Source organism: Strigops habroptila, chromosome 5, assembly GCF_004027225.2.
Source record: "Strigops habroptila isolate Jane chromosome 5, bStrHab1.2.pri, whole genome shotgun sequence".
In the NCBI taxonomy this organism is placed as follows: domain Eukaryota; kingdom Metazoa; phylum Chordata; class Aves; order Psittaciformes; family Psittacidae; genus Strigops; species Strigops habroptila.
This window is the reverse complement of record NC_044281.2, coordinates 14,113,613-14,141,466: the sequence shown is the minus strand read 5'-3', so window position 1 is coordinate 14,141,466 and position 27,854 is coordinate 14,113,613. Positions and strand designations below refer to the sequence as shown.

Sequence of the window (27,854 nt, the reverse complement as noted above, 5' to 3'; positions counted from 1 at the left end):
GGGAACTTTTTCAATTAAAAAGCAGGCTAAATGCTTGTCTGTTGGGCAGGTGTAGGTCGTTCCTATCCTGCTCAATTCAAGGCCATAGGTATCCAGAGCTGCACAGGGAAGGCTTTGCTCAAAAAGGGCAAGTTAGGATTGTCCAGGTATGTTACTTGGCCCTGTGTGTCTCCTAAGCCAGAAACTGAAGTTTTCTTGTTCTCAGTTCGAAGTACTGTGGGCACTGCTCATTGTGCATCCATTTACAACACCTTTTATCACTGACTACCAAAAAAGCAATCCACTGCTGTAGGAGTAGATGGTCCTTTACTCAGGAATGATCATTTTCTAAGATGAATATCATGGAGGCAAGGTAGAAACTGAAATAAGGCTGTGTAATATCCTTTGCCTTGGATATGTATGCCTTCTTACAGTGGAAAGAGAACGATGATCATGCATTGGAATATTTTGATTTACAAAGTGACAAGTACAAGTAAGGCATTTACTCTCCCTTACCATATAGCCTCTTATGCTTGGTGTCCTGAAATCATCTATGCTGTTTCCCTGTCCTGTACTAGCCTACATCCCTGAGACTCTCCTCTGATTCCTCTGGCATTTATTCTTCCTGAAGCATACCACACAGCCTTCTGAACCTTTGTCTGGACACTGTTCTCCATAATGTTAAAACTAGAAACTAAATGTTTGGCAACTTACTGTCCTTCTTGACTGATAGATTTCTGACAACAGTTAATTCAAAGTGGCATTGGCAGGTACAGCAGAAGCTCAGTAGAGTTGTCCTGCTCGTGGAAGCAGCGCAGTCCAGAAACCCCTTTGGCCACCAGTTGCATGGGGGGGGGGATGTGCCATGGAAGTTACACTTGTACTGTGTTTTTTGGCCCCCTGATACTATTTGTGATTTTCTTCCTCAGAAAGGACAAATGGGTGCTGCATACTCCCTGTGCCAGCTAGGGAAAATGTTGAGTAACAGGACCTCCTGGGGCACGTTTTAATGAGCCTTGGTTTTATTTCCCACTTATATGGGAAAAATAAATCTACTTGTAGCATTCAAGAAAAACTACTTTTCAGAGTTCAAAGTGTTATTTCCCAGGAATGCCTCATCCAGATAGATCCCTCCAATTTTGGGACCCTAGCCCAATCTTTCACTTCCATGGAAACCCCAGATTTCATGGAACGTGGGTGACCCTGGGCGTTTTAGAGCGTGTCTAAACAGAAGGAAGTTGTCAAACTTTAGCCCCAGAGCAGAGCTGCTGCTGCCATGTGATGTGTGGATGCTTGTTCAAGGCCATGCATTCTTCAGCAGAAATAACTTCTGTCAGGAATTGTCACAAATGTGCCTGCATGCATCCTGACTGCTAGGGTTTGCATTTGGATCACCTCACATATTGACAGATGTGTAAAATTTTATATACTGCACTCCCACAACTCCCTTGTGACCGTGCTGCTGCAGATGCTGGTGAGCCTGAGTTATGGCAGCTGTGTTAAGCATTCAGATTTGGATTAGGTTTTTTCTCCTCCAGCCCTGTCTTTTCGTGTGATATATTGTTGCATGGAATTATTTTATGTTAATTCTGACTATTTATTGGTAACGTCCCATTCTTTCAGTCGTTTGGATGCAAATGCAAGAGCTAGGTCCCCAGAGAAAGAGCAGGTCTGTTACTGAAAGATGAGACCATACCAGAGGATACAGAGTGAAGTGCAGATGGTGGTGTCAGCTTCTTAAATGTACAAATAAAGACAAAATGAGATCGTTCTTGCAGCTGGAATGAAATCATATGGCCTTGCATGTGTTCCTGCCATTGCGTATTTCCTGGTGTGAGCAAGAGATGCTGAATTCTGTCTTATGCAGGATGCTGTTTGACCAAAAGCTCATACTTGCTCCTTGAATCAGCAGCAGAATGTGTCTATGTATTAACTTCTCTCTGCACAATGTTTTTTTAACAAAACACCATTTAAATGCTAATATGTGAGTGTGGTTAATTAAGAAGCCAGAATTGACTATAAGCTTGTAGGCTTCAAGAAAGAGAGAGGAAGATCATTACACTTCTGCTCATAGATAGCTATTTGTGAACCAGCTGATAATGTGCAAAATTAAGATTTTGTAAGTGGCATTTTAAATGAATGGTTAATGGCTGAAGATTAATTAAACAGAGTTGTTCAAAAGAGAAGCTGTTAAAATCTTGTTTATAGACCAGTCACTTCCATATTTAAAGTGCAAACCTTAATAGAATGTGGTATTTCCATTTAGCAGGCAAGCAATGTAACTAGGATATTTTCCTTGAACAAGAAAGTCTACCTTACTGGATATGTAGGATGGATGTAGCATTGTGTACTGTGTTTTCTTCTTCCCAATTAATAGTTGTCTGGTAGCAGTACAGGCAAAGAAATGCATTTCCTTTGAGAATTTGGTCAACTTAAAATTGCGAAATCTTATTTTAAATAAACTGTAAGGGACATGGTTAAGTCTGATGTGATTCTGTTTTCCCGCTACTCTCCAGTATACTGTCCTATTTCATAGACTTCAGGGTTTTCAAAATGCCCAGCTTTTCGCTGCTCCAGGTTGTCTTCTGTCAAAATGAGTCTCTTTGGCCCCATCATTAGCCTTGCAGAGTTGTTCTAGCTAAGTATGTTTTCAGTCAGGTTTGTTCTGTACTGCAGTTCTGGTTAAGTGACAAATGTTAACCTAGTCCCATTTCCCTGATTGAAGAGAAACAACAAGCAGAAGGTTATTATGCTGTTCACAGTTGTGAGGCTTATTCTTCCAGCAAGTCCTTTGCCAAGAAACTGTTTGTTTTTCTTTTGTTTTCCCTTCCAGTCCAGTTCCCAATTTTTTTGTTAACTATCTGCTGTTTTTTTCCCCAGCTTCTTGACACAGTCATTTTTGCCTTACAGTCTCCTGGTTTCTGGATATGCAAGTAGTTCCAGAGAAAGCCCTAGTGACTTGGCCTTGTGCAAGCTTTGCTGTGTAGCCCAGTGTAAGATGAATCTACATTGCTGACCTCAGGGAGCTCACACTCTATCCACAACCATGACTTTCAAAAAAATCCTCTTCTAAGTTTTTTGCTAGCTGCTACTAGTTAAATGGAAGAAAGGGATTCTTTCTTTCATTGTAGAGATAATCTTTGTTTAGTAAAACTGACCAGTAGATGAGGGTATGGGATTTTGTTGTGCTAGGCTTTTAACTCTGCATACTACAAATCTGTCTCTTTTGGAGGTGGAAGAGGATGGACATGAGGAGCACAGACCAGCTCATGTGTATGAGCATCTGTATGTTCAGACTCCAGGTGATGACGTGAGCTCACAGCAAGCTAAAAAACAGTCAAAGTTTAGTGGGAGACAAAAAATCATTTCCTAGAAGTCTTAAAGTAGTGGACAAAGGGTTAAGTTTGGAGGAAGGGGAAGAAGGGCCATCACTGGACTGCTGCAAAAAGTTGAGCAGTTGCAGTTAAGAGAGCAGTGATACATGTCTAGTAAGGATGGAGAAGTAACTCTTGCATGTGACAGGGAAAATGGACATAGACTGACTGGAGCCATAAGAAATATTTTCAGTGTCTTCACTTCTGTTTGAGGTTATCAAGGTCAGTGGGATCTGTGCTAGCAGATTCCTCTGAGCTACAGGTAAAGCAATCCCCAGCCCTCCTCATTAAGCAGTGAGAAGCATAACTGAGTCCTGAGAGTCTTCAAGCAGTATCCCGCTATTTCTCATACATTCTCAAAATAAACCACTCAGTTTTCTCGGTTCACCAGGAAAAGCTCTTACACCTGTTGAGATGACTGCAGCACAGGGAACCATGTGGCACACCTCAGACCTACCAGCATTGCCAGGTGATGCTGTCACCAGGAACAGCACAGTAACTATGATAGGATTTTCCAGCGTGACTGCTCATTTCTAGGCACAGTGCTTAGATCTGAATGGTACTCATATAGCTCAACTATGTAGTGGAAACCTTACAGCACAAACTGTTATCTCTAAGCATCCATGAGATGTAGGGAATTCTTGCCGTACACTGATTTTTCTGCAGTCCCAGTTTACCTGGGGTTTACAGTGGCAGATCTTTAAGATTTCTCTGCTAATCTTAATTCTTCTGTTCCACTGAGTGACTTAGCTCTCCACATAACAAGATATAAAAGATCTAACAGGGCCACAGATCCAACCTCAGAGTGAGTTGATGGGGACCTTCTTATGCAGAGTTCAAGCATCTGATAGCAGGATAAAACAACAGCTCCAGCCTACACTCCTAAGAAGAGTCCAGAACTTTGCTCCCTGCTTCTGTCAAGATACCAGTGGTGAAGTACCACCACTTCACATTTAGTAAGCAGCTATTGCTTGAAACAAGTATAGGCAGACTCATGAACCAGATCTTTGGGTTAGAAGAAAACTGTAAAAATTGATGATATTTGAAAAGCTGAAAATCACTCAATATTGTGCTTGCAAAAATATTGGGAAGACTGAAGAAATGTGATGAAAATGGCTTAATAGACAACAGAATGCTGAATAAAAAGAGAATAATTGCAATTATTGTCTGACAGCTGTGCAGAGCATACAGTCGATGACAAACTCTAAAACGTTCTATTTTTCAGTCCATGATCACAAGTCCACTGTCACGGACAGTAATCCAAGGGGTCATAGTAAGCCAAGAAATATCTGATTGTTTCATCAGCTCGGGTTTTCTGATGTAGTTAACTTGGTATATACTCTGAACCTCTGTGACTGTCCTTACATTCCCTCAAGGAGACCTGACACCATATCGAGTCCATGTGTACTGTGGCTAAAGAGCAGTTTCTCTGGCAGGTCATGCAGCAGTAGAGCATTTGTTGACATTGATCAAGGTATCAGTATTGATCTTGGGATGGTCTAAGAGAATTGTGACTATTTTGTGGAGAGCGATGTTAGACTGTCATAGTAAATGAAAGAAATAGCTTGTCTTAAACTACATTGTGGCCTGCATCTGAGAGAAAGTGAGGTCTTTCATTAGGACAGAGGGATGTGAGAAAATGGTGTTGCTTCAGATAACCGCACTGGTTATCTTTTATCACTAACTTGTCCTTGATGTCTGGAGGCCGTTTTTAGAAAGCAGTGGAGAGTGGTTGCGTGAAAGATGCTATACTCTTCAGTTGCCTGCAAAGCAGATTGTAGCCTTCATCTTTTCATTCCACCATGCTGAAGTGGAGGAAAACAAAACACAACTCATGATAAAAAAGGTGAAAGAGGAGTGAGTGCGAGATACCTCTAGAAAGTGCTAAAAATGAAATGAATGTAACATTCTTGTAGAGCAATAAATGTCCTCTTTATTTTTTCCTCCTTCTTGTTTCACTGGAGTTTTCTACTTGTGTAGCTGTAGGTCAGTGTCACAGCTTTTCAGTCTCACAGTCCTCTGTTGGATCTGCACTCTGGGAGGCTGTTGGCTCTTTCCCTCCAGTGACTTGGAAGCTGTAAAGAGAAGCGAGAAAGAACCTACTGATGTTTTAACATTTCAAACAACATCTTATCATTCAGTCTTTGACCCATATTTATGGTTTAATTTCTTCACTTAATTTTAATCTTAAATAATTTTTTTCAGTATAATAGTATCTTAGAGGCATTTCTTCTCAAACCAGTATTAGCTAGAACATGTCATTCAGCAGTGGAGTTTTATCTTGTATAAACACTTCTGCCTTTAGGCTTTGATGTCTACTTAGTTCCGAATATGGTTATTACCTTGTAAATGGGAATCAACTGCAAATGATCATTATGTTATTTACATAAAATCCATGGAAAGCAATTACTTTGAGACTGGCCTGTGAGTTTAAGCATAGAACATGTTTCTAATGCAAGTGTCGTACATGGCCTGGCAACTGAAAAGTAAGCAACAACGCATCTTCAGAGGTATGAAAACATGTTCAAAATGTGGTACATCTTGCAGGAAGGTGGGGAGAGGGCTACTATTTTCTATCCCTGAGTCACCGTAATGCTCCGTAATTGTCCGAACTGACTCCTTTAGTTGAGCACTTGTATGCTGTAAGCGTACTGCTAACCAAGGGACCTGGATTGCTTCTGCTCTGCTCTCGAGTAATGACAGAGGCAGCCTTCTGCGGCTGGAGTCCCTGCTTTACCTGTCAGCGGGTACTTCCATAACTGACAAAGGGGTGTGAGGTTGTGGAGGCGGGTTGGGGGACACCATCAGAGCAATAAACCTGCTCCTAATTGTTAGTGATTGTTAGTACACAAATTACAGACAGACAGTCTGCAGCCCTTCGCCTGAATAAGGTGTTGTTTTCTTCCTGTAACATATTTTGCTGTGCCTGCCCTGATTTGGGGGAAAAAAAAAAATCAGAAAAAAAGAAAAAACAAAACCCAAAACCAAAACAGGAGGCAATTATTTTGTGCTTCTTTATACAATGGCAATGTTTAAGCAGCAGCTGCCTCAGAGAGGGGAGAGTAAAGGGGACTGGGGGGAAGGGATTGATCTTTTCCTCCTTTTCTCTGTAAATACCAGTCTTCATCAGTGGTGATGCTTTGACCTCTTTGCTACAGAGCTTGAAAAGTCTCTTGCACTTAGTGACATGTTCTGGCTCCAAAACTGAATAGGCAGGAGTCTAATTCTCTTTCTTTGAGTGTTGCTGCAAATAGATTATCAGTCTGAATATGGTAAGCACTTGAGAATTCCTCCCAAAATTTAGACTCATTAGTCTGAGTAGTGGTATTTTTTTACATGGCTGTGTGGCTTCTGAAATGATTAACAGTATCCATTCATACCTTTTCACCTTTAATCTGCTCTCTGCCCACTATCTCATTACTATTAGCTATGGCAAATATACCAGATGTCTGAGCAGCTCCATTGTTCTGTTGTTTTTTTTCTTTTCAAGGCTCTAGTGCATAGATAGATGTTAAATTCTCTTTTGTGTGAAAACCTGCCTCTGACGAATAAGATTATCGGTGTTCAGTCTTGGGCCAGTAGAGATACTGAGGTCTCATATCTTCTGAGTGCTTCGTGTCAGTTAGCATTTCTGCTAGCTTGGTGCATTTATAGTGGAGGTCTGTTCTGTAATGCCCATGGAACCTTAAATTAATGTCTTCTGACTCTAGGAAAACAATTTTAACATGTTTTCTAAATGTTTTCTTTATTCCCAGGGTTGAGAAATGATACACAAAGACACCTGCTCTTCCAAGTGGGTGGAAATTGAAAATTGTGCCAAGAAAAATGCTGTTTCTCAGAAAAGATTCAAAGTATGCATTGTTTAAAGTGTAGCATGAACAAAATAGGTTATGTAAGGTTCGTGGGCCCTTGTTTGGGATGAGATCACTCACTCGTGGGTCTGTAGCTTCTCTACTAACAAAACTTTGTGCTTACACCTAAAAAGCAATGCACGAGCTACTGGTTTCCCCATTGACTTTGAAAAAGATAGGTAGGAAGCTACTGGCATTGAATCAGCACAGCTCCCTTCAGTCCTATATGAGAGCCACTGTTGTGCTTGAGTAGCACAGTGGTGGCTCCAGACCTCTAAGAAAACACATTTCTTTAAAATGGGTCAGGAAGCAACTGACTGATTTACAGGTAACAAATGTGAATGTGTGTTTACTGGGAAGAAAAGTGACAGTTCACATCTGAATTTTTATATAAACACATAAATTTGGTAATGGATGCTTCATTTCTGTAGACGAAGGTAGTAACGTGATAGTCACTGTATGTAATAAGATCGCAGCAGATGCCACAGTACATAAAAGGATGCAAGAATAGATGAAGTCATTAATGCTTTTATACTGTATCCTGTCTTATTTCCAGTAACATAGTATGCCTGGTACTTAATGGGGCATATCTTTGAAAGAATCAGCAGGTATGATGTTCTGGAAAACGTGAAAATCTGCAGCCTTGCTTCAGAGGCCAGATCAGTATCTCAACAGTATAAATTGTATCATTGCTATAGTTACATAAACTAGAAAATATAAGTGTTGCACGATCTGCAGAGCAAACCGTAGCATGTGGATTTGTATCTGCTGCTCAGAAGGAAGACTGATGTGCAAGTCCTGTTGCCATCAAAGTGGCAAAATTTCTGTTGATTGAGGTGAGAAATTGGAACAGATTCCCCTGCCTGATTCTCCCTGAAAGAATGATGAAGTGATGTTTGCTTTTCTGTTTTATACTTATTAGTTTCACAGCCAGATTACTGTAACTTGAGCTTTTTTGCCATACTTCTGCATGACTGTTTTTGTTAACCACTTTTATTACATTTTGGCCTGTTCTTTGCATCATGCTATTGACAAAAATGACTTTTACATTTTATTTTTTTTTTCACCCCAAACTTTAGAGCATAGAATACGGAAGAAATCCATACAAAAAAAGTCTGAAACATTAATTGGACTAGACTACAGCATTTAAAGTAACCTATTCTATCGTCCATTTACCTCCCACATGAAATGAAAACTCTATTTTGATCTGAACTGTCACAGATAATTTCTGCACATAAAACACATCCTGAGACAGCTTTCAAATGGAGTTGTCATGTCTTATTTAGCAGGCTGGGGACTCTCTATTGTTGTCAAACCCTCTTCGCAAAAGCATCACTAACACACTGATTTGCACAGTTCTATGCAAGAGGAGGAATGGTTGCACAGCCTCCATCAAACAAAAAATGGTATGTAGATGCTGGAGTTCTCTGCAACTGAACTTACCTACTGCTTAGGAGAAAATTGCCTTTTTTAATACTATTTTTAAGCAGATTTTCGTACTGTGTGCTGGGGAGCGGGAGGGGTTGTTTTTAGTGTAACAAGGTTTTAGTGTGAATGGTGATGATTAACATTTAAAAGCTAGTAACCAACATTCTGTTATTTTCCCTGACCTCTATGGGGCTAGAAGTTTGGCTTTAATCTCTTCACAAATTTCAGGAATTCTTAAGCAAGTGCACTGGGAATATCTCTGAACTACAAGTACAGAACTGCTGTTTCAGAGTGTATTCTAGCCAAGATGCTGAGGCAAGGCTGTAGGGCACTTGTTTCCAGACTGCTATTCCGGTGGTGGCCAACATGGCCATCTGGTGAGGCTGGCTGGAAGACCCAGCTATGGCATCGCAGAAGACAGCAGCTTAAAAGTTGAGACTTTATTTTTGTAACATTAAATTTTCCCTTGAACATGATATATTTTCATAAAATAAACTTGCCTTCAGGTCTCAGTTGTATTCTCATAAATTTATGCTATTGAAATATGCAGTTAAGTAGTAGTAGTGTATGATTTTTATTTCGTTTTCCTCTCAAGGTTGGAAAATTGACCAGGATTAGAGGTTGAAGAATTTGGTTAGTGTGATGAGTTGTCCTTTATTGCTGTCTCCACGACTACTCTACGCAGGATTAAAAAGCAAAACACAAGCTGGAAGAGTGCTTTTCTGACCTAATTCTGCACCACAACACAGATAGCAGACTATCTGCTGATCTACCTGATAAGCATGACTTTGTCAAATCCAGATGTATGTGAAAGGAGTGAAACACAGATGAGGCCTGGGAGCCAGGGTCTTGCATTTTCTCCAGCTGCCTAAATCCTTTAGATATCTTCACTGCTGCAGCTGGGGTTGGGGGCAGGACTGGAGGAAGCGGCCTGTTGCAGCATAGAGTCCAAAGAAAAAACTAAAAGCTAGAGCCTGAAACATTACTGGTCATTGCCTATTTTAAGGCCCATATCTTCTTCAATGAAGCAAGAGATGCAGACTGGAAATGACATTCTGATTTCTAAGCTGTATGACAGAAGATTTGAGGGTTCTTTGTTCAATGAGTCTCAAACTCCCTACTGGAGAGGGACATGATGGGGAGGGGGTTTCTCTTTTCCCACTTTTGCCTGTAAATGTAGTGTATTCATGAATCAATTTTAATGGCTATCCCATGGGGAACAGTGAATTAGATGGGGGGAAGGTAATTTTGTGCATTAATGGAGTATGTTCTTGAACGGAGAAAAATGAGGGAAGGAAAAAAATGTTATGGTCACTGTGATGAAATCAGTGATAATGCACGTCCATGGGGTTTTAAACCTTGGCCATTGCATAGAAAATACAGCAGATAAAAGTGATCTTTTCTCCTCCTTCTCCCAAATATTGGTGGGCTGGCTTGCTCTACAGATGGGATAAGCGTACAGAGCTGGACTGGATACAGCATATCCATCTCTCTCCTGTTCCAGGAGTGGAGGACGTGGTCCACGTTTGTGCTCAGTTGGCAAGCTTTTAAGTTGAGGCATCCTGTGGACCAGTATTGTTTCCATATTATCTTGTGCCCCTAAACCTGCTTTTACTGTTTCCATCGTTCTGCTGGCGGGCGGAACAGGACTGTCTTTTTATTACACATCTGTGCAGAGGCTATTGCTTGGAGAGTTGTATCTGATGGAGATGTTGCAGTGGTGTTTTGTGTGCAGGTGTTTCTGTGGCAGTATTGAAAGATTTGGAGGCCATCTCAAAACTATGCGGAGGTAAGGAGGATACCTGTCAGAAGGGCCACTCCAGCTTACATTGTCTAGCCCGGCCCTCACCACAGAAGCTGGGTAGGTCTGTACTCTCATGTGTTTGCCTGACCTTTCAGAGGCAGCATATGCATGTTCCTCACCTGTGCTCCAAACCAGCTAGCAAATGGCCTGCTCCAGTCCAAAGGTGATATGCTAAGGTCAATATTGGTGTGTCCTTCCGAGAGCATGGTACCATCCAAAAAAAAAACCTCAAAGCTTGCTTTTCTGCAGGTCTGCCTTCAAAACATGAAGCAAACACATCCTGCAGCAATGCCTGTTACTGACTTTTGAGAATATCCCTAAGTAATGGTCACACCCTCATTTCAAAGGCAATATATGGGGCCATTATCTGAGCAAATACAGTGCATGTCACTGAAAATCCATTGATGATGATGAATTCTGGTTCCCATTGACTGCAGCCAGATACAGGACAGTGAGTAAGGGGTAAAACATTAGCCCTTGAGCTCTGTGGGTTTTTCTCTGTAAACAGGTCAGGGTTTCGTAAGAGCTCAAGCAAAATAAAAAAGAAAAGCTGGAGGAGACAAGTCTCAGGAAGAGATGGGGAAATAAGGAGTCGAGGAAAGAAGGAATAACAAGACTAAAAAAGCATCCTTTGGGGGAAGGGGGAAATTGGAGAAAAGATTTTTTAGAAGGGAAAAAAAATAAGGATTTGAACAGTGCCAGGAGCGTCTCTTTGCAGACTGGCAAAATGATGTTTGTGTATTGAAGAGTTAATTCAGGTTTGAAAAAGTCCCAAGAGTTACAGGGAAAGCTGAATTGCTTGATTATTTTGAAACCTTCAAGGAGAAACATATAGAAAAACCATGGAAAAAAAAACACTGCTAGAAATATTCTTGATTTGCTCTGGGATGAGTGTGTTTGTGTCTGAAAACACTATCATGGCAATATTGGTTTAGTGTCCTGAATTTCATTGTGAAGTGGGGTTAACTTGTATGAACCTGAAACATTTAGAGATTTGTATTTTTAAAGTAACTTCTGTTCGTGTGATGTGACGCTGCTGTATGCCTCCTTCCAGTAAAAAATGTAGAATTCCAGAGGTGTGCTGTCTGTAGATCAAGCTTTGATAAAGTTACCCTTCACTAATACGGATACCCCTTTTTGGAAATAGAGGCAGTTTCAGCTCCTCTCATTTCCATAAATTGGTGTTAGCATGATGTATTTTTTATACTTACAGTAGAAACCTAACACTAGAAGCAGAACACATTTTGATTTGCAGGATGCGAATGGGAGGTATTTCCCTTATCTGTTTCCCTGCTTGGTAGTACCAAATGAGAGATTATCCCTTGCTAGTGTGTGCCGTCACTGACCACAGTGAGTAGAGCTAGCACCCTTCAATAGTCAAAAGAGGCCCCTGCAGTGGGCGTGCAGGGGGGCTGCAGTTGGGGTCCTGCCTTGCGCTGCCTGCTGGTGCAGTGCCTCCCTCCGCTGTCACCAGTAGGCCTGGTGACTGGAACCTTGGCCAACATCCTCCCAACAGGGAATTTCAGGAGTGATCTGGGGCCATGGTATGCAAATATAAATAAAAGATCCCATCACCATCCTCAGCGTTGGTGATGGGATCTTTTATTTATTCATCCTCTTCATGTTACGAAATAGAGGCAATGGAATTGTTTTCTTGCTCTTGACTCAGAATACTTTGCCATTCACTTCTCTTCCCCAACCTTTTCTGTAGTATTCAGTTGTCAGCTTTGTCCATGTTCCCCAGGGTGAGATTTCTCCTTGTTTTATAATGAGCAGCAGGACTTTCAGGTTTTAATGTGTTGCCACCAAACCCAATGTTACAGCTGGACTCAGGAGCAACAATGGCAACATGCAATAATAACCATCCCACATGAGATTTAGATTAAGTGCTTTTCTATTTAGTTCATATAATGCCTCAACAGCATGATGTGATTTGCTGTTTTCATGTAATCTATCACTAACTGTCTGAGCTAGGAAACTAGGTCTTTCTGTAGCAGATAGAGAGAGATGGGCTCCCCTACATTCAGAGTGGAACTTCACTTTCTCTGGCTGCAGCTATGTCACTTTAGCCATCTGGTTTGTATTTTAAACGTGGTTTGCTTTTTCAGGCATGAGGATTTGTGGGAGCAGTAATGCTTCTATTAGAAGTGTTGCCTTTGAGACTGCTTTTAAGCATAGGGGGAAATAAGTAGTAGTCAGTGGCTGCAAACCCCCAGCACTGGTGGTGAAGGGGGAGAGGAGGAGTGGGTGTTCCGACAGCATGCACAGACTGTCTCCTCCTCCATCTGAGGAAGCTGCTGTTCTGGCTGCCAGAGGAAGCTTTTGGGCTTGTAGGGGACAGCTGTGACACCCACATGTCTCCTGTCAGTGGTGGCAGCAACAGGAATAGGAGCCATATTCTCAGCACTCTCCTTCCCCAGGGAGTGCAGGAGAGCAAGTAGGGGCAGCTCTCTGGGGAGGCAGAATTGTTTCCAGGGCTTGTGGAAGGGAGTAGAGGGCTAGGGAGCTGCACAGAGGCAGGGAAGGCTGGCTGTCTCCCTCCATTCCCATGCATGAAAGGTGCAGGAGCTCTGTACCGCCTCTTTCCCAATCTGTCAGTCCTTTGCTTATGGTTTTCCCACACCTAAAACTTTCTGGTCCTTTGCTGCGCACAACCTACTGAAATCTTTCCTGCCTCCCCCTAAACCTTGCTCTGCCATTGCGGAATCGCATTTTACCACCCTAAAATGAGAACAAAATAAACTACTTTATCTCAATCATTTGGGTAGCAAAATGCAATTTGCTTATGTTGCTGTATATCTTTGAGCCAACTCTAGACTGGGCATTTTTATCACTTTGCAATCTAATCTGCTGAATATCTCAGATCTCTTGCATTGGAAGAAAAAAAATTTTAAGACAAATATTTTTTTAAAAGCCAGCTGTGTGCTTATGCATGCACAAACCCACAGTGATATACATGTCCTCATATATCTTTGTATGTGTGTATGTATATGTATAATAAATAAGGAATACATATAACACTTTGAAAGTCTACACCTAACTTGCTAATGTCAGCTACAGTTGATAGACAGCTAAGTCAGACTCTTTTTATAGTCCATTTCTAAAATGAAACCATAAATTTTAAAGCAAGGCTTCATCATTGCAGAGAAAAAAGCTTTTCCAACCTATTGATGAAATATAACATTTGATAGGATTTATGGGGCCCAGATTCAGGAGGATAATTTGCAGAGCACTTAAAGCTCCTTTTTCCTGCCCTTTGCCTTCCCTCCTCCCAAATACACATACCAAAAAAAGCCATTAGTAATGAAAAATTATTAAGGAAGATTTTTCTTTATTCCATACAAATGCCAATTTGAGAGACAAGAAGAGGAAGAAAACAGTTACAGGAGTCCTTACAGTAAAGGGGTCTGAGAAGAGCCAGGCTGATTATATGAGTGGAATACTGACTTTTACTAATAAATACACACTGATTATTTGCTGAAATACAGTAATTTGCAATGTGTGTATATGTATTTTTAATAGTACCAGGTGGAATGTATTTTTTGATCACATTGAGATATTCACAAACCAGCCACATAAAGTTAAAAATAAAAATGATAACCAGCTTCTTGGTATCTTGATAAAGTTTCCTTCTGGCTTGTATTACCAGAGTGATAATTTCAGAGGAAAAACATCTTCTGTAACTTGCGATCACAGTATCTGTCAAATGGTAGGAAATGAAGAAAACTGCCAGACAGTGTTAGATTTATTAACAGCTCTAAGAAAACCAAAATTAATGTATTTTCTCGTCTTTGATGAGTTTAAATGTCCATGTGCTGTACTTACCTTAATGGACAAGTGAAGGAAGTAGCACTCATCAATTAAGTCTGTTATTAAGCTGACTACAGCTTAATTTGGAGCACATGCAGGAGTACTATGTGCTTACCAGGCTGTACCTCAAAGGTGTTGCAGTTGTTAAGGAGCGCTCATCCCACAGATGCCAGGAGCAAACCAGCCTTACGCTGCCTTCAGGAACATGCAGCCAGGTGCTGGACCAAGGAGCATGAAGTTCTAGAGGGCAGAGAGGGGGACAGCCATACAAACTCCAACTGCACCAGTTGCGTGAGGGAGGTTGCTGGCCTGACTTCCATTGGAAAAGTGTGTTTTCACCTGTTAATAACCAGTCTTCAACCATTTGGGTTGAAAATGCCTATGTAGGAGGTGTGCTGAATCTTAATTTTTATGGAACACAGTGACAGCTGGTTTTGGGGGGCCTGAAGGGACAAGGGGTTGTTTTGTCTGTGGAAAAGTAAAAATAAGCATATGATTTGTTCAATAAGAAGCTGTAGTCTTTCCATACTCTGCATGGGGGCTTTATATTTAGGACAGGAACACAGCCTAGTCTTATACCAGACTGTGCCTTTTGCCACCCCTTGAACATTGACAATTTGACTAAATTGTAAGATTTAGAGTACTTCCCACACACATGATAGAAACTTGGCTGCTCACTTCATCAAAAGTGCTTGTCCTGAACTGCCAGAGCTTAGACATGTTTTTCCATTAGTAGGTTCTCCTGGCTGCAGGAACCAGAGAGGTTCCTGGTGGACGAATGAAGGATGAGGTGAATGGGGTGTGATCCATGTCCTTTGCCCTTATGCCCCACCTTCCAGGGGGAAAGGGTGAGCTGATTTGAATGTAAAATCCTAAGAAATGCCATGGAGGGGCAGGACAAGAACAGGAACAGAGAAGAGGCAGAATTGCTGGAACAGCTCGAGGATGGGGAGAATAAAGGAGGGGTTCTGGGTCAGGGAAGAATTGTGGACAGTAAGGTGCTTAGAGAGCAGAGAGAAGTTTACCAGTACTGCAAGTTTAATGCTCTCTTAATGTGTTAGACATGACACTCATTTGAACCAGTGCAGAAGGGAAGAAATGCCATTGGGTGTCCCACATCAACTGCAGCCTCATCATTACTGGCAGGCTGCTTTGTGAAATGATTCTGGGAGATGGGTCTCAAGGAGTGCTGGCAGGAGAGTTGCTGACCTAGGTGCATCAGGAGTGATGTTTGTGTGCTGAAGTAGCCTGTGAAACAGGGCTGTGCTTGTATGGAAAACCAATAAATGGGTGGAAGAAATTAGCACCCTTGGCTGAAAGGTATGAAGGGCAAGACTTCTGAATATGAATGGAGCAAGAGAAAAACAGATGTGAAATGGTTTTTAAGGTGTGTCTCTAAACAAGAATGACAAGAGTCATTCTGTAGAGATAGAGATGGGCCTGAAGCAAAACACTTGTTTTGGTATTTCTGGGACGTCCCAGCTATATGCTGAAAGATAGGCTTGGTCTTCCTCTTCCGGGTGAGATACACCAGGAAATGACTGTGTGTAGTTTGAAGTATCCATTACTTCGTTCTTTACACTTTAGCTTAACATTTTGCAAAACGATTACCAAAAAGAAGTAGTGGTTACCTTTGATCTTAAACACTTGAAATTCAGCTCTGACTTCTCCAAGTGGGGAAGTGGGAGTAATTTCAGAGGTGCAGTGGAGCCGAAGCCTTAAGAAGGAGGAGTTAGAAAGGCGGTGCGTGTCTGGAAGTCCAGGAGCGTCTATTGCCTGCCATAATAAAAAGTAATAAAGTTACACTGCTAACTTTAGGGCCCTGAGTTCAGAAATATTTCTTCAAAATCCAGTTCAGCTTATAACGTGTTTAATTCTGTTGATGGGGAGCTTGTGGTGGAGGAATGTGCACTCCCTGGTCTTTGTGAATGCGAGCAAAATAACTATGCTCCAAGGAGCCCAGCTGCACAGCGGAGAGGTGCCCAGGGAGGGAGGCTGCTGGAAGGATAGGCAGGGTGGCCTTGAAGGCAGCAGAACTTTGCAAAATCCATCAACTGCTCCAGCATCTGGCAGGGTTTCTGTTGAGCGATAACCACAAGCTAAATTTGCCATATATAATTCCTGAGAGAAGCTAGTGGTAACTGATGTTTTGACTTTCGAGCGTGTTCCTGTGAAACTGTTCCGATCTCAGTTGTACTTTGGAAATGCTGCCCTCTCAGAGAACTAAACTGAATTTACTTTCAGGGGTTGTCACCATGTTAAGATTGTCATAAAATTTTTTGCCCCTTGCACTCTTACACAGTGTAGAAAGTATAATTAAGCCTGTTTTTTCCTGCACATCTGTTAAATGCTTCGTGTGTCATTTTACTATATATTCAGAAGAAGTGAACTTCGGATCATTACATTGGAGTTAGGATATTCCAGAGAGCGTGTATGGATTATACACCCCTTTGTGAGAAGCTCCATGTGTTGTAAGAGTCACTCGAGCGTGCTCAGCGGTGCTTTCATGTTGCTGTGCGTTGTACTCGCAGCTAGTAAAATCCGTTAGAAATAATTTCATTTGTTGTCTTTGCTTTTCTTTGGCTTGTAGTTGGAACGCTAAATGCTTTCCTTATAAGGCTTACATGCTTCACCTTGCATGTGCCAGTGGCTTAATAAGAACATCTGCTGTCTTTCTGTAGCAAATCTGATGATTTTTCTGTGCACGTATATTTAGTTGTACATATAAATAGAATCCAGGCACTGTTAGATGCGTATGAAAGTGTACGTCAGATTGAAATGGTAACATATGAGGTTTTCTGCAGTTCCATTTATGAAGTATCAAGTTAAAAACGAAGCTGTGAAGTAGCCAGAAAACTTTTTATTTCTGCAGCCAAAGGCATATGCTTGTGCAGCCTAACCTAATTAGGGCTCTGATATATTCTTAGAATGGTCAGTATTTCGTGTGTTGTATCTTAGTCTGCGAGTTGCTTTTTCATTATAGTTGGGCTTTTAGGGAGCAGAATGTAGGAGAACATTGCTCCAGATGTCTGGCTCCTTTCACCGATTTTGTTGCTGTCTACAGCAAAATTTAAGTTTTAACTCTACGGTGCAAATTCTCTTTGAATCTTTGGATGCTCTTAAACAGCGTAGTGCTGGAATCTGTGTAAATGTCTACAAAAGTATGGTGATTGGAGTGGCTGGTTTAAGAGGAGTTATAAAACGGTTCCAGCTGGAGTACATTCTTGAGGTAAGCTCAAAATACACTCCAAATTGTCAGCACACTACTCAGGAAAAGCACAAGAAACAAATCATCTTTAGCGTGCATTGCTTCCCTTAATGCACATAAGGATAGTGTAAATGGAAGCTGGTCAATTTTCAACAGTTTGTGTAAAATTGTCCCTAGGTTTTGCTTCTGTACTTCAGCTTTTGTGAATAAATGCATCACACTGAGTTTTAAGTATATCTGTGTGTATTTCTGTGGACATAAAGCCATCTATATTTCAATAAGTATTGTGTATCTGTCCATTAATATTTATATGGAACTCAGAGCTTTGGTTCTTGCAATTTTTAATAAACATTGATGGTGTTACTAGTTTATAGAGAGCATTCAATATGCTCCATCAAAATGGCAGCTCTAATTAGGTTCCTTGAATTAGCTAATGGATTTTGAGAAAGATAGCTTACAAAGCTCTTACAGCTGTCCAAGATATTCCTGCCATGGCAGAAAGACAAAAGGTCGCTGGAAGCTTCAGACTTTAAAGCTTTAGAAATGCAGCTGACAGTTTAAAAAGATAAATTACATTTGTATTTTTTTCCCGTAAAAGTCCTAATGCTAGATTAATGTAATCCTTGGAGTGACCATTCATTAAAAACACCCAAAAAAAGCCAACTTTATAGTAAGGATGCCTTTTGGCTATGAGATCTGTGCTTATCCCTGATGCTTTGCACATGGTATAAATTAGTATTTTTTTTAATGTAAACTACATCTGTAACAGGATTACAGACACAGATACTTCTCTTTTTTTTGAGTTGAGGTTGAGATTTCTACCTCATTTCTGCCTAGGCCAGGTGTTATAAAAACAAACCACACAGAAGATTAGTTGCTGCCACTCTGCCAGTGGCATGCATATAACGAAGAGCAGGTTGTAGTCTCTAGTGTGAAACCTGGAGAGGTAATTTCAGGGAAAAAGCAGATAGTTACTCCGGGCTTTGTACTTTTCAATAAAGTATGTTTTAGAACATGGGCAGCAGCATCTACTGTGAGTGAATTCTTAGATCCTCGATTCTTCCCTCACAAAGGAGCACAGAAATTAAGACTGCGCTGAATTGTCACCTTTTCTCCCTCCTGCCTTTGCGTTGTGTGTGCTAAAGGGAATTCCTGAGGGACTCTTGAATGGCCAATTCATTGGAAGTCTGTAAAGTACTTATTATTTCAGCTTTAGTGATAAGTTTAATAAACTGTAGTGCAAAAAGCAATAGTCTGCAAGTGAAAAAACTAGCTGCCAGTCGCAGGCAGCTGTGATAGCCATTAAGAAATAGAGCTACATTTCCACACAAGAGTTTAGCATTCAGCATTTGCTTTGTTGAATTGTTAAAGCTGCTGTAAATGGAGTTTGGAGGGCTGAAAATCTGCTTTGTGTTGATGTGACCTATCAATTGTAAATATGCCAGCTGCTTTACATCAGTAAAGTAAAATACCCCCTCCCAAACCATGTTGTAATACTAAGTGCCAAAAAAGGCAATTTAAGTACTTTGCCATGTAAATCCAGAAGAAATTACCTTGGAGAGAAGGCCCTCAATTATGCCTCACACGTGACTTCTGCATGACGGATAAAAGGCATAATTGATATCATCTTTAGTGAAGAAACCAGAAACTGTTGCATTGTCTAGAGGCTACTGAAAATACCAGGAAAATCTGTTTTTCATTATTTCCATTGTGTATTGTTTATAGAGAGTTTGGTTGTTGTCAGCAGCCGAGTCCCTAATCTTTCTGCTTTCCTAGCCCCTTGGAGACACGTGCACATCTCGGATCAACAAGACAGCAGTAAACTGGTCACATGCCAGAAACAGATATTGCCATTAACCAGCCTGAACTGTAAGGCATCTTTTTTCTACTATTAGTTAAAATCTGGTGGTTGCCTTCCTTGATGAGGCACAATACATTGGGTAGAAAAAAGGAAAAAAAGTCTTTTTTTTTTTGAAGTAAAGATGACAAGCTGGCTACAAAAGAAAATGTTGCCTTTTTTTATTGTCTTCCTAACTGATTGCAAATAACCTGTTTCTGTTAGAGTAGCACATGTCATATCTGCTGTTACAGTGAAGTTAAACCTCAGTGTGCCAATTTTGTTTCCATAAAGCAACAAATTAAGCTGTACCTCCCAGTATTTCTGGCCAGCTGTAGTCAACTGTAAGTTATAAAGGAGACTAATGGAGATGAGAAGTGGCCTCGATTGAAAAGATGATGCTCATCTGAATGTCTAGGCCATCTGCCGTGATAAACAGGAAAAGGTGTTGTATGTCATGTGAAAGGAGGGAAGCATAAAAGGACACTTTATGTCAAGCCACTGAGAGATTTTATAAACAGTTTGGAAAAACTGAAAGTGATACAAATCTGTTGGTCTCAATCTTCAAATCATTCTTTTGAGGCTTCTGTAAACATATTATGAGCTATTTGGGGAAAGAAAAGGTTAATGACACTGCTAATTCATATCGTGCAAGGTTCTCTTTCCTTCTTTCTTCCTAATGAGTCTGTAGGAACCTGAGAATATCATCTTCTCTCTTTCTGCTAAGCTCCTAATGTCAAGAGGTCAGTAGTGATGTTATGGGGTCAATAGGTCTCAATTTACATCCAGACAAATGGTAGTCATGTGCTGCCCTAGGAGTCTTTGACCTTTTGGACAGAAGTGGTTGTACTGCTTTTATGTTAGCCTAAAGAATTGAAAGGTGACAGTGTGTGTTCCATTGAAATGCGGTTATGACTTTTTTAAATATTGTAAAGCAGATTAAGACTCGGTGACTTTAGTATAAGAGTTCAAATAAGCATAAATAGCTTCTTCAGTGTAGTTTGTTTTCCTGCAGTTTATTTATGATTCTTGACTTTATACGTATTTATGTACATATGGATAGAAAGAAACATATCCATCTAAAGCTTCTCATGCCAGCCCATCTATACAAATCCTTTCAGGATTTCCTGACTAAATGGAACTGGGCTCAAAATCTTCCTCCTGGTCACTTTGCACAGGTTTCCAAATCAAGTGTCCTATTGGGGCCCCTCTCCATTGATAAAGATGGTAATTGTGTATACATAAGGTATAGTCGTACCCAGAGCAAGAAAGCAAATGCCATAGAGACCAATAAAACCATTTGCATGGATCTAGTAGCTAGGAAGACATCGTGCTCAAGTTAGGTCCTCAGCATAGGGTGTGTATAGCTAGAACCCAGGCTGGCTTTGGCTGCACATCAAAGATGATTCCTGAGCCTGCAAGGCAGTTATCAGTGATGTCAGCAAGGTATTTCTGACAAGTCTTTCATAGCAACATTGTTCATTTACTCAAGTGCATATGAAAACAACAAATGTTCCTTTCTCTCTAAACACTCTTGGTGGTTGACAAAAGTGAAAGCTGAAATATTGTAAAATGATGTTCTTATCATTGATTTTCTTTTTATCTCTTCTCACCATTCTTTTTATTTCCTCTCACTATTGAGGCTGCAGAAATATCTTCATAAGCAGTGTAATACTTCAGGGTAGAAAGACAAGGGCTGGAGTAATGTACTCACGTATTTATTTGTTATAGCTTCAAAATGAAAGTTTTATCCTAAGTGAAAGATACTCTTACATGCTCTGTTGGACTCCCTTATACTGTATATCTTTGCAGACCACTATGTTCTTTTCAGTCTGTAAAATTAGTTCTGTTTATAGCAGATTGTAAATGAAAGATTGTCCATTCTCTTGACTCTGTGGATCATGTTTTGTCTTGGATTTGTTTGTTAATAGAAAATTCACCAGAAGAATCACTTTTTCTTTTCTTTTGTTTTCTCTTTTTTATTTTTTTTTCACTTGGAAGCACCAGTTTGTTGAGAGGCTGACAGTCAGCTGGGTAAAATCAGTGTTTGAAAGAAGTGGTTGGCAAAAAAGCTCTGTGCAATATTAATGTGTCTAGGAAAACCACTGGAAACAAAATGTTTATTGCCTCTTTAAATGCATGTTTATATACAGCTTGAAGTGGTTCATCTTACTGTGTACGTGCAGCACTTGTTTTTAATTTTGTATTATCTGGAGAGCTGCAGTAAGAAGTCACTAATTTAAAAAATGGCATTTGTAACCTGAAGGATTGAAATCCAGATTAGCAACTCAGAGGAAGAACAGAGGGGAGATTTTATTGCAAAAAAACCTGAGCCATATGTATTAAATACTGATGATGATGTTTTGATTCTTTGAAAAAAATAACTTGTCTGTCATATTGGGTATATAATGTTATTGCTATGACGCTTGTTCATCTATCTCTTCAGAGATGGTGGGACCAAATTTCACAGTCATATTCTACATACTGTTAGAGATAGCTTGAAGGTAAGTCTGTGCCAAATAATGGTTTCCTTTTTGGTTTGGGATGCCTGTTCCAACTGTATTGATTGAGCGGCTGTTTCATAGCAGGTCCCTTTACAGTTGCAGTGGGCAAGGTGGAACCTGTCAGGTGCCTCTGACAGATTCAGGCACAGGACAGAAGATGGTGGTTTCTGGTGTTTATCTAGTAGTAGAACAGCCCCAGGAGCATGGCTTAGAACAATCACCCAGACTTTTTTTTGTCTTTCTCTCAGGCCAGGAGAAAGCTTTGGGTTGTAAGAATTGTATCTAGCAAAGCTGCAGAAAGGCTGATGGGAATCTGCTCATTTTACCTCTTTTGAATGTTACGTAAGATTATTATTTATTTTTTTCCATTTCCCTGAAAAATCCTTGCAATATGTGCAGCTTATTCAAAGAACTGTTAAACTTCTCTTAAGATGATTTTTGGCTTGGGATTTTGGACAGGTTTTGTTACTGTTTTTTGCAATCAGCATCTGAGTCTTCACTAAACTCTTTGTAAAGTTTTTTGGAGATTTTTCCCTCGTCTAGACATTATTTGAAAACTTCAGGTTCTATTCAAGTATCTGCTGCTTCTGAATCACTCTGCTTACATGTAGCACAACTTTAGGAAATTGGTGTGAAATTAATTGCAAAATGCAGAGTGGATGGTTCTCTTAGCCTTGTGACAACGGACAAGTCCATGGTTAGATTAAATGTTAGAGCCCAGGAATACGTGCTGGTGGAGGGGAATGGTTGCACAGTTCTCTGAAGAGCATAGAGTGCAGGAAGCCGTGTCAGGGAACTGAGTTGTGCACAAAATTGTAGATATGATGAGGACCATAATATATCTCCTTAAGGAGGGAGCACTACATTAAATGTAAAGCTACTGTAGAAAAATCTATCTGCTTACTTACTAGGCTTGGTGAAAAGCTCCAGTAAGTCTCCTAATATAAATTGACTTTGATTGGAGTATTGTTTTTGTATTTCTTCTGTAAGTTCAGGTTCCTTTTCAGTATAAATAGTCCTGCAGCCAAAATATTTGAACTGGTATTCATCTGCTGTTTCCCTGTCTGAGAACTGCTATCTGATCAAACCTATATTTTTTAATTATGTACTTACAGGCAGATGGGAGAATAGTTTACAGTCAATGTATGATCTTCCCTGCAAATCTTGGAAAATTGTGTTGTTTTTTTTAATATTGCCTTATCAGTTTCTTTTTTTTATTACTGATGACTTCATTCTGTTTGAATTCAATGCTTCAGTTTCTTTGGGGTAAACTAATAGATTATGTATGCGATATTTGCACAGTGCTGATTGAATTCATCTGGTGAGTTTGAATGTGGTTCATATATTCACATAATTGTCAGGAGCCAACTTGAAATTCAGAACTGTTTCATGAGCATTGCACAGGGCATCATATTCATCTCGCATTGCTCAGGAGTGGGTAAAACTTTCATGGTAAGCTAGAATGCAGCTTTCAAAAGCCAATGTCTTTTACATTTGTGCCTATAAACAGTGATGGAGGGGGGAAAAAAAGATAAAAGAGCTGTGGAGCTTTAATTGTTTCCTGAAGAAATGAAGGTGATGTACTGACTGACCCTCTTTCAACCTGTTCTCCACACCTTTCTTACAATTCTGAACCTGCTGGCCATTTCTGACCTGACTTGACAGGTGATTCAATGTTCCAAAGATACTTGATCACTAAGTTTCAAGAAAATAAGCAGTCTGCTAGAGACGCCCAGATGAATGCCCTTCTTGGAGAGAAACACTGCAGTGTGAACTCAGTCCCTTATCGGACACCAGAGAACCCACAGGAGAGAAGAACAGGAAATCAGACTTCACGGAGCTGCTTGTTTCCACAGAGATTATGCTTGTGTTTTCACACTAATCCAGATGGATAGCTTCCCATGTGCTGCTATCTTTCATTCAAACGTTCCTACTCATTCTCATGGTTAGGATTTGTATTTTAATATGGTGTGGCAGAGGTTTGCTAAAGAAAAAGCTGTCAGGCCCAGTCTTTTAATGTATATATAATAATCCTTTTCTCTGCAACACCTTCTTCTACTTGCTGTCTAGATGAGTTTAAGCAGAAGGAAGTTCATTATGGAAGATCTGCAATAAATGGAGCACAGGCTGCTGTTGCTGCCTTTTATGATACATCGGTATCAGATTCCATTTTTAAAAGGGGGGGAAAAAAAGAATACATAGTATTTTCAGATCACCTCTTCAGCCAGAATACCTGGAGGTGGAAACTGTGTATGTGGCCATTAGGGCACTGGTGACAGGTGCTAACACAGTTTGCAGAGAGCTGTAGGGAGCCAGAAGGGCTGGAATCAAACCAGACCTGTTGCCTGTATTTCCACATTTTCCTGTCTTAGCTAGTGCTGCTTTGGGTAATGATGTTTGCAAAGCAACAGGGACAATGCTTTGGACCTTATCTGTATGTTAGCAGCCCTAATTAGACTCTTTATCTGTACTCACAAGTAAAGTCAGGGGATTTCACAGGTGGTGTATTGCTCATGGACCAAGCTTCACTGTTCTAATTGATAGCACCCATTAGCTAGTCCTCAATTCCAGAGTTTTGCAAACTGGAAATGGTTCTCTCCTATTTGACAAGAATTCATGCAAGGAACAGGGTATTTATCTGTGGAAGGAATCAAGGGGAAAAGGGAGTGTACTTTTTTTTTCCTTAACAGTCCACTGTGTTTATGCAAGCTTTCTGTACTGCCTTGGCAGATCATGAGAAAAATTGTGTATGCTCTGGAAGAGTTCAGTAAGTCAGCCAGAGAAGCCTGAAACCTCTGGGACTTCGTAAGAGTAGAGGGGCTGGATAATTTAGGATCCAGGGAAGGCAAGTGATTTAAGTGTTTGATTTTTCATGGAAACATACCAATACTGCAAGTAAACATTTCCAATCCTAACTGCATATTCAGTTGCATTTGCACTCTATATGGAATTTGCCTTAATTGGTAATTAATTTCCAACTAATCTAGATTGGTATTAGATACTAGAAAGTACTTCTTATTGAACTATTAGGTTTATGTCCAATCTTTTGTATGTATTCTCCAAATTCTTTTTTCTATGCAAGTCCTATAAAATGCTTCCCCAGATTCTGGCATACCTGTGTTGGAGGGGAGTGTGACAAGCTGCACCACAGAGTCTGTGCTCATGTGAATAAATCTGTATTTCTCTAGCCCATTGTTGATGAGGCAGAGTTAAGGTTGCAGATTAAGAGAATATATGACGATGCTCTGCAATAACGATTGTGTGAGTTTAGGAATGGCCACAAATAAATTGTATGACAATTCCCTGTGAATGCCAGTAAATGCTGCTGAGCCATACAGTCAGTATTCACCCCAGTGCTAACTACAACAGGGCTGAAATAGCTGCAGGAAACTTTTAATTTATCAATTTTAAATGTGGCTGTATTTATTTTTTTTTTAATTCTTAGTCATTTTCATGATTCTTTTTTTAATCCTTCCATGTGTACCTTGAGCTTCCACAGTTGTCCAAGTCCAGCTGTAAGGTTTTGGAAGGCTCACCAGGGTCAAAATCTGCAAAGACTGATACGTGTTTAACTTGATAAACTAAGCAACTCCACTAGCATTACCATGGCAGTTTGCAGTGTATGCAGTTCAGCATACAAGTGAGTCTTTGTGGATTACTAAGTGGATTACTGTTTAATTACCACTTTGAAAAATGGTGTCAAGATTTGGTAGTCTGCTTTCCCATCTCTCTTCTCCCTTGTATTTTCATGGCTGATGTTTTAGTTCTTCATATAATTGGGAGGAAGATTGGTTTTTGTAAGATAAAACTTCTTTTTGTGCTTCTCTGTGAATATAGCTTATTCTTTACCTTGAACAAATGTAATTTTAGGGAAATACCACATTTAGCGTGGGAGCAAAAGGAAACATTTTTTTGGCAGCTTATCATCATCATCATCATTATTATTAAAATATGATAGCCATTTATAGCTGCTCATAGGAATGTTAAAAGTTTCCTTGTGCTCCCCCATCTGTCTGCATCCATCTGTTGTCTCTTGTCTTGTACTGGAATTGTTAAGTTCTTTGGACAGGGACAGCTTTTTAAAAAATGGGGCTCAAGTTCACAATTAGCAGCTTTATTAATATAAGAAAGCAAAAATAAGGGTGATGTGGGCCAGCGGGCACTGCGCAAGTCAGGACAATTCAAAATCCATTTGTCCCAGGTGAGGCAACTCCATGGGTGTGCTCTTATGGGTACCTGGTGTTAGATACGTCTGTACATCTGAGTTTTATTTAGCATTTTTATTTTCTCTCAGTGGCTGCACAGGTGGTGGGAATGCTGATCGTATCCAGAAGTTACGGAAGGAGTACCACCAGGCCAGGCGAGAAGGCTTGCCTTTCTATGAGGATGACGAAGGAAGAACGCAACCCTCTGATTACGACCAGCGTTGGGTAGGTCCAGAATGTGATGCAAAGTGCTTTTGCAGGGTTCAGGATTAGCAGAAGGTGCTGATTGGTTTGTGATTTCCCGAAATCCTGTGTCATCTTAACATGAATTTTGGGAGGGTGTAGAAATGGAGAAATCCTTAATGCCAGCCCATCAAAGAAAATATGAGTAACATGAAAACTTGGCTAAAAATAACTTGTCTGTTCACCGTGTTTGATTTAGGCCCAGGTTTCCTCTCTTTAGGCCCGAGATATGAAGTCATTGCCAAATGTTGTCACATGTGGTAGAATCAAGGCTTTTCAGCAGGATTTATGGTACTCTGGCAGTTCATCCAGTGATTCCCTGGGTTAACAAGAGCGTTAGAAAAGCAGACTCTCACTGTGCTTATCTGCAAAGTGAGAGGAGGAAACAGAGGCATGTCTGCTCCTGCCTTTCTTTCTGCACACTGGACAGTAGCAATCTGGCCACAATACATCCTCAGTAACATTTATAAAGTAAAATATGGAATAATTCACTCCTCTCCCACCAAAAGATGTAAAATATTATGCCAGCACTATAGAAGTGTTACAGACATGCTGTATTCCCTGTTCTACACCACACAGAGACGTATTATCTACCCCACTACCAAAGGTTCTTTGGTAGAACCAGAGATTAAATCAACAGTGCTGGATTTTCAAATGTGTTAAATAAATGCAACAGCTATAGTCTATAGGATCACAACTGTGGTACTCAAGAGCTCCACCTGAGCAGGTTTCAGAGTTGGACTCCGTCTCTTTAAAAGTAATTATAATCAACCAGCATTCACAAATGTAACTTTGATAAGATGCAGTTTATGCTAAATTTAAAATTTTAGTTTAAAAAGAGACAGAATTATGTTAAAATCTTAAGAATCTATATACACCTGAAGTTTGAACTAATGTTGGTTTTAATGTCGTAGAATCATAAAATAGTTAGGATGTCCCCCAAACTATCAGTGTGAATTTTTTGTAGTCCAAAAAAATCCTGTGAGACTAGACTATTGCAGTCACAGAATGGTTAGTAAAAACGGTGTTTTTACGTAAGTTATCGTACATATTTGTTCATTAACCCCCCAAATGTTGTTGTATGTAGTATTCTCATTCAGTTGCCAAAAGTGCTGCCTTCAGCAAAATAATTCTTTCCTTAGAGCAGTTAACTTTTATCTACTGCCTTATATTTTGTGACCCAAATTTGGGAATATATGTAGCTGCCATTCTTCTTCTGAATAGCTTTTGTAAACTAAAATTAGAATATGCATCAAATGTGTCTTTCTCTTGAAATTGTGTGGCGTGATAAGCCTGACAGAAGCCCCAGACTGGGCCAGTGGTACCTCTTCAGCAGCCTGAGGTTTTCTACTTCTTATCTGAAACTGATAAAGCTTTATTAATCCTCAGAGGAGGTTGAGATTTATGGTCCAGTGTAGTTTCCTGAGATTCACAAAGGTTTCTTCTAGGTAATCCTTTCTAAGCCTTTCCTATTAGGTATAATGCCCAGAGATTACTGATTTCCAAAGCTTTGCTTTTCCTGTGAGGCAAGTTGTCCTTGATCAGAGCACCTGAAAAGGAGCTTTAAGTATCTCAATCTTGAACTGATTCACGATAGTGGCACCAGGATTT

The 27,854-nt window shown here is 40.3% G+C and overlaps 1 protein-coding gene across 1 annotated transcript in view; it reads left to right on the top strand.

Moving 5' to 3' along the window:
• Positions 1-27,854, top strand: part of PARD3B (par-3 family cell polarity regulator beta) — a 416,125-nt gene that overhangs the window by 337,593 nt on the left and 50,678 nt on the right. Inside the window, exon 21 of the mRNA XM_030485475.1 lies at positions 26,090-26,225. Coding sequence (XP_030341335.1) covers positions 26,090-26,225 — 136 coding nt within the window. The remainder of the gene's footprint in view (positions 1-26,089; positions 26,226-27,854) is intronic.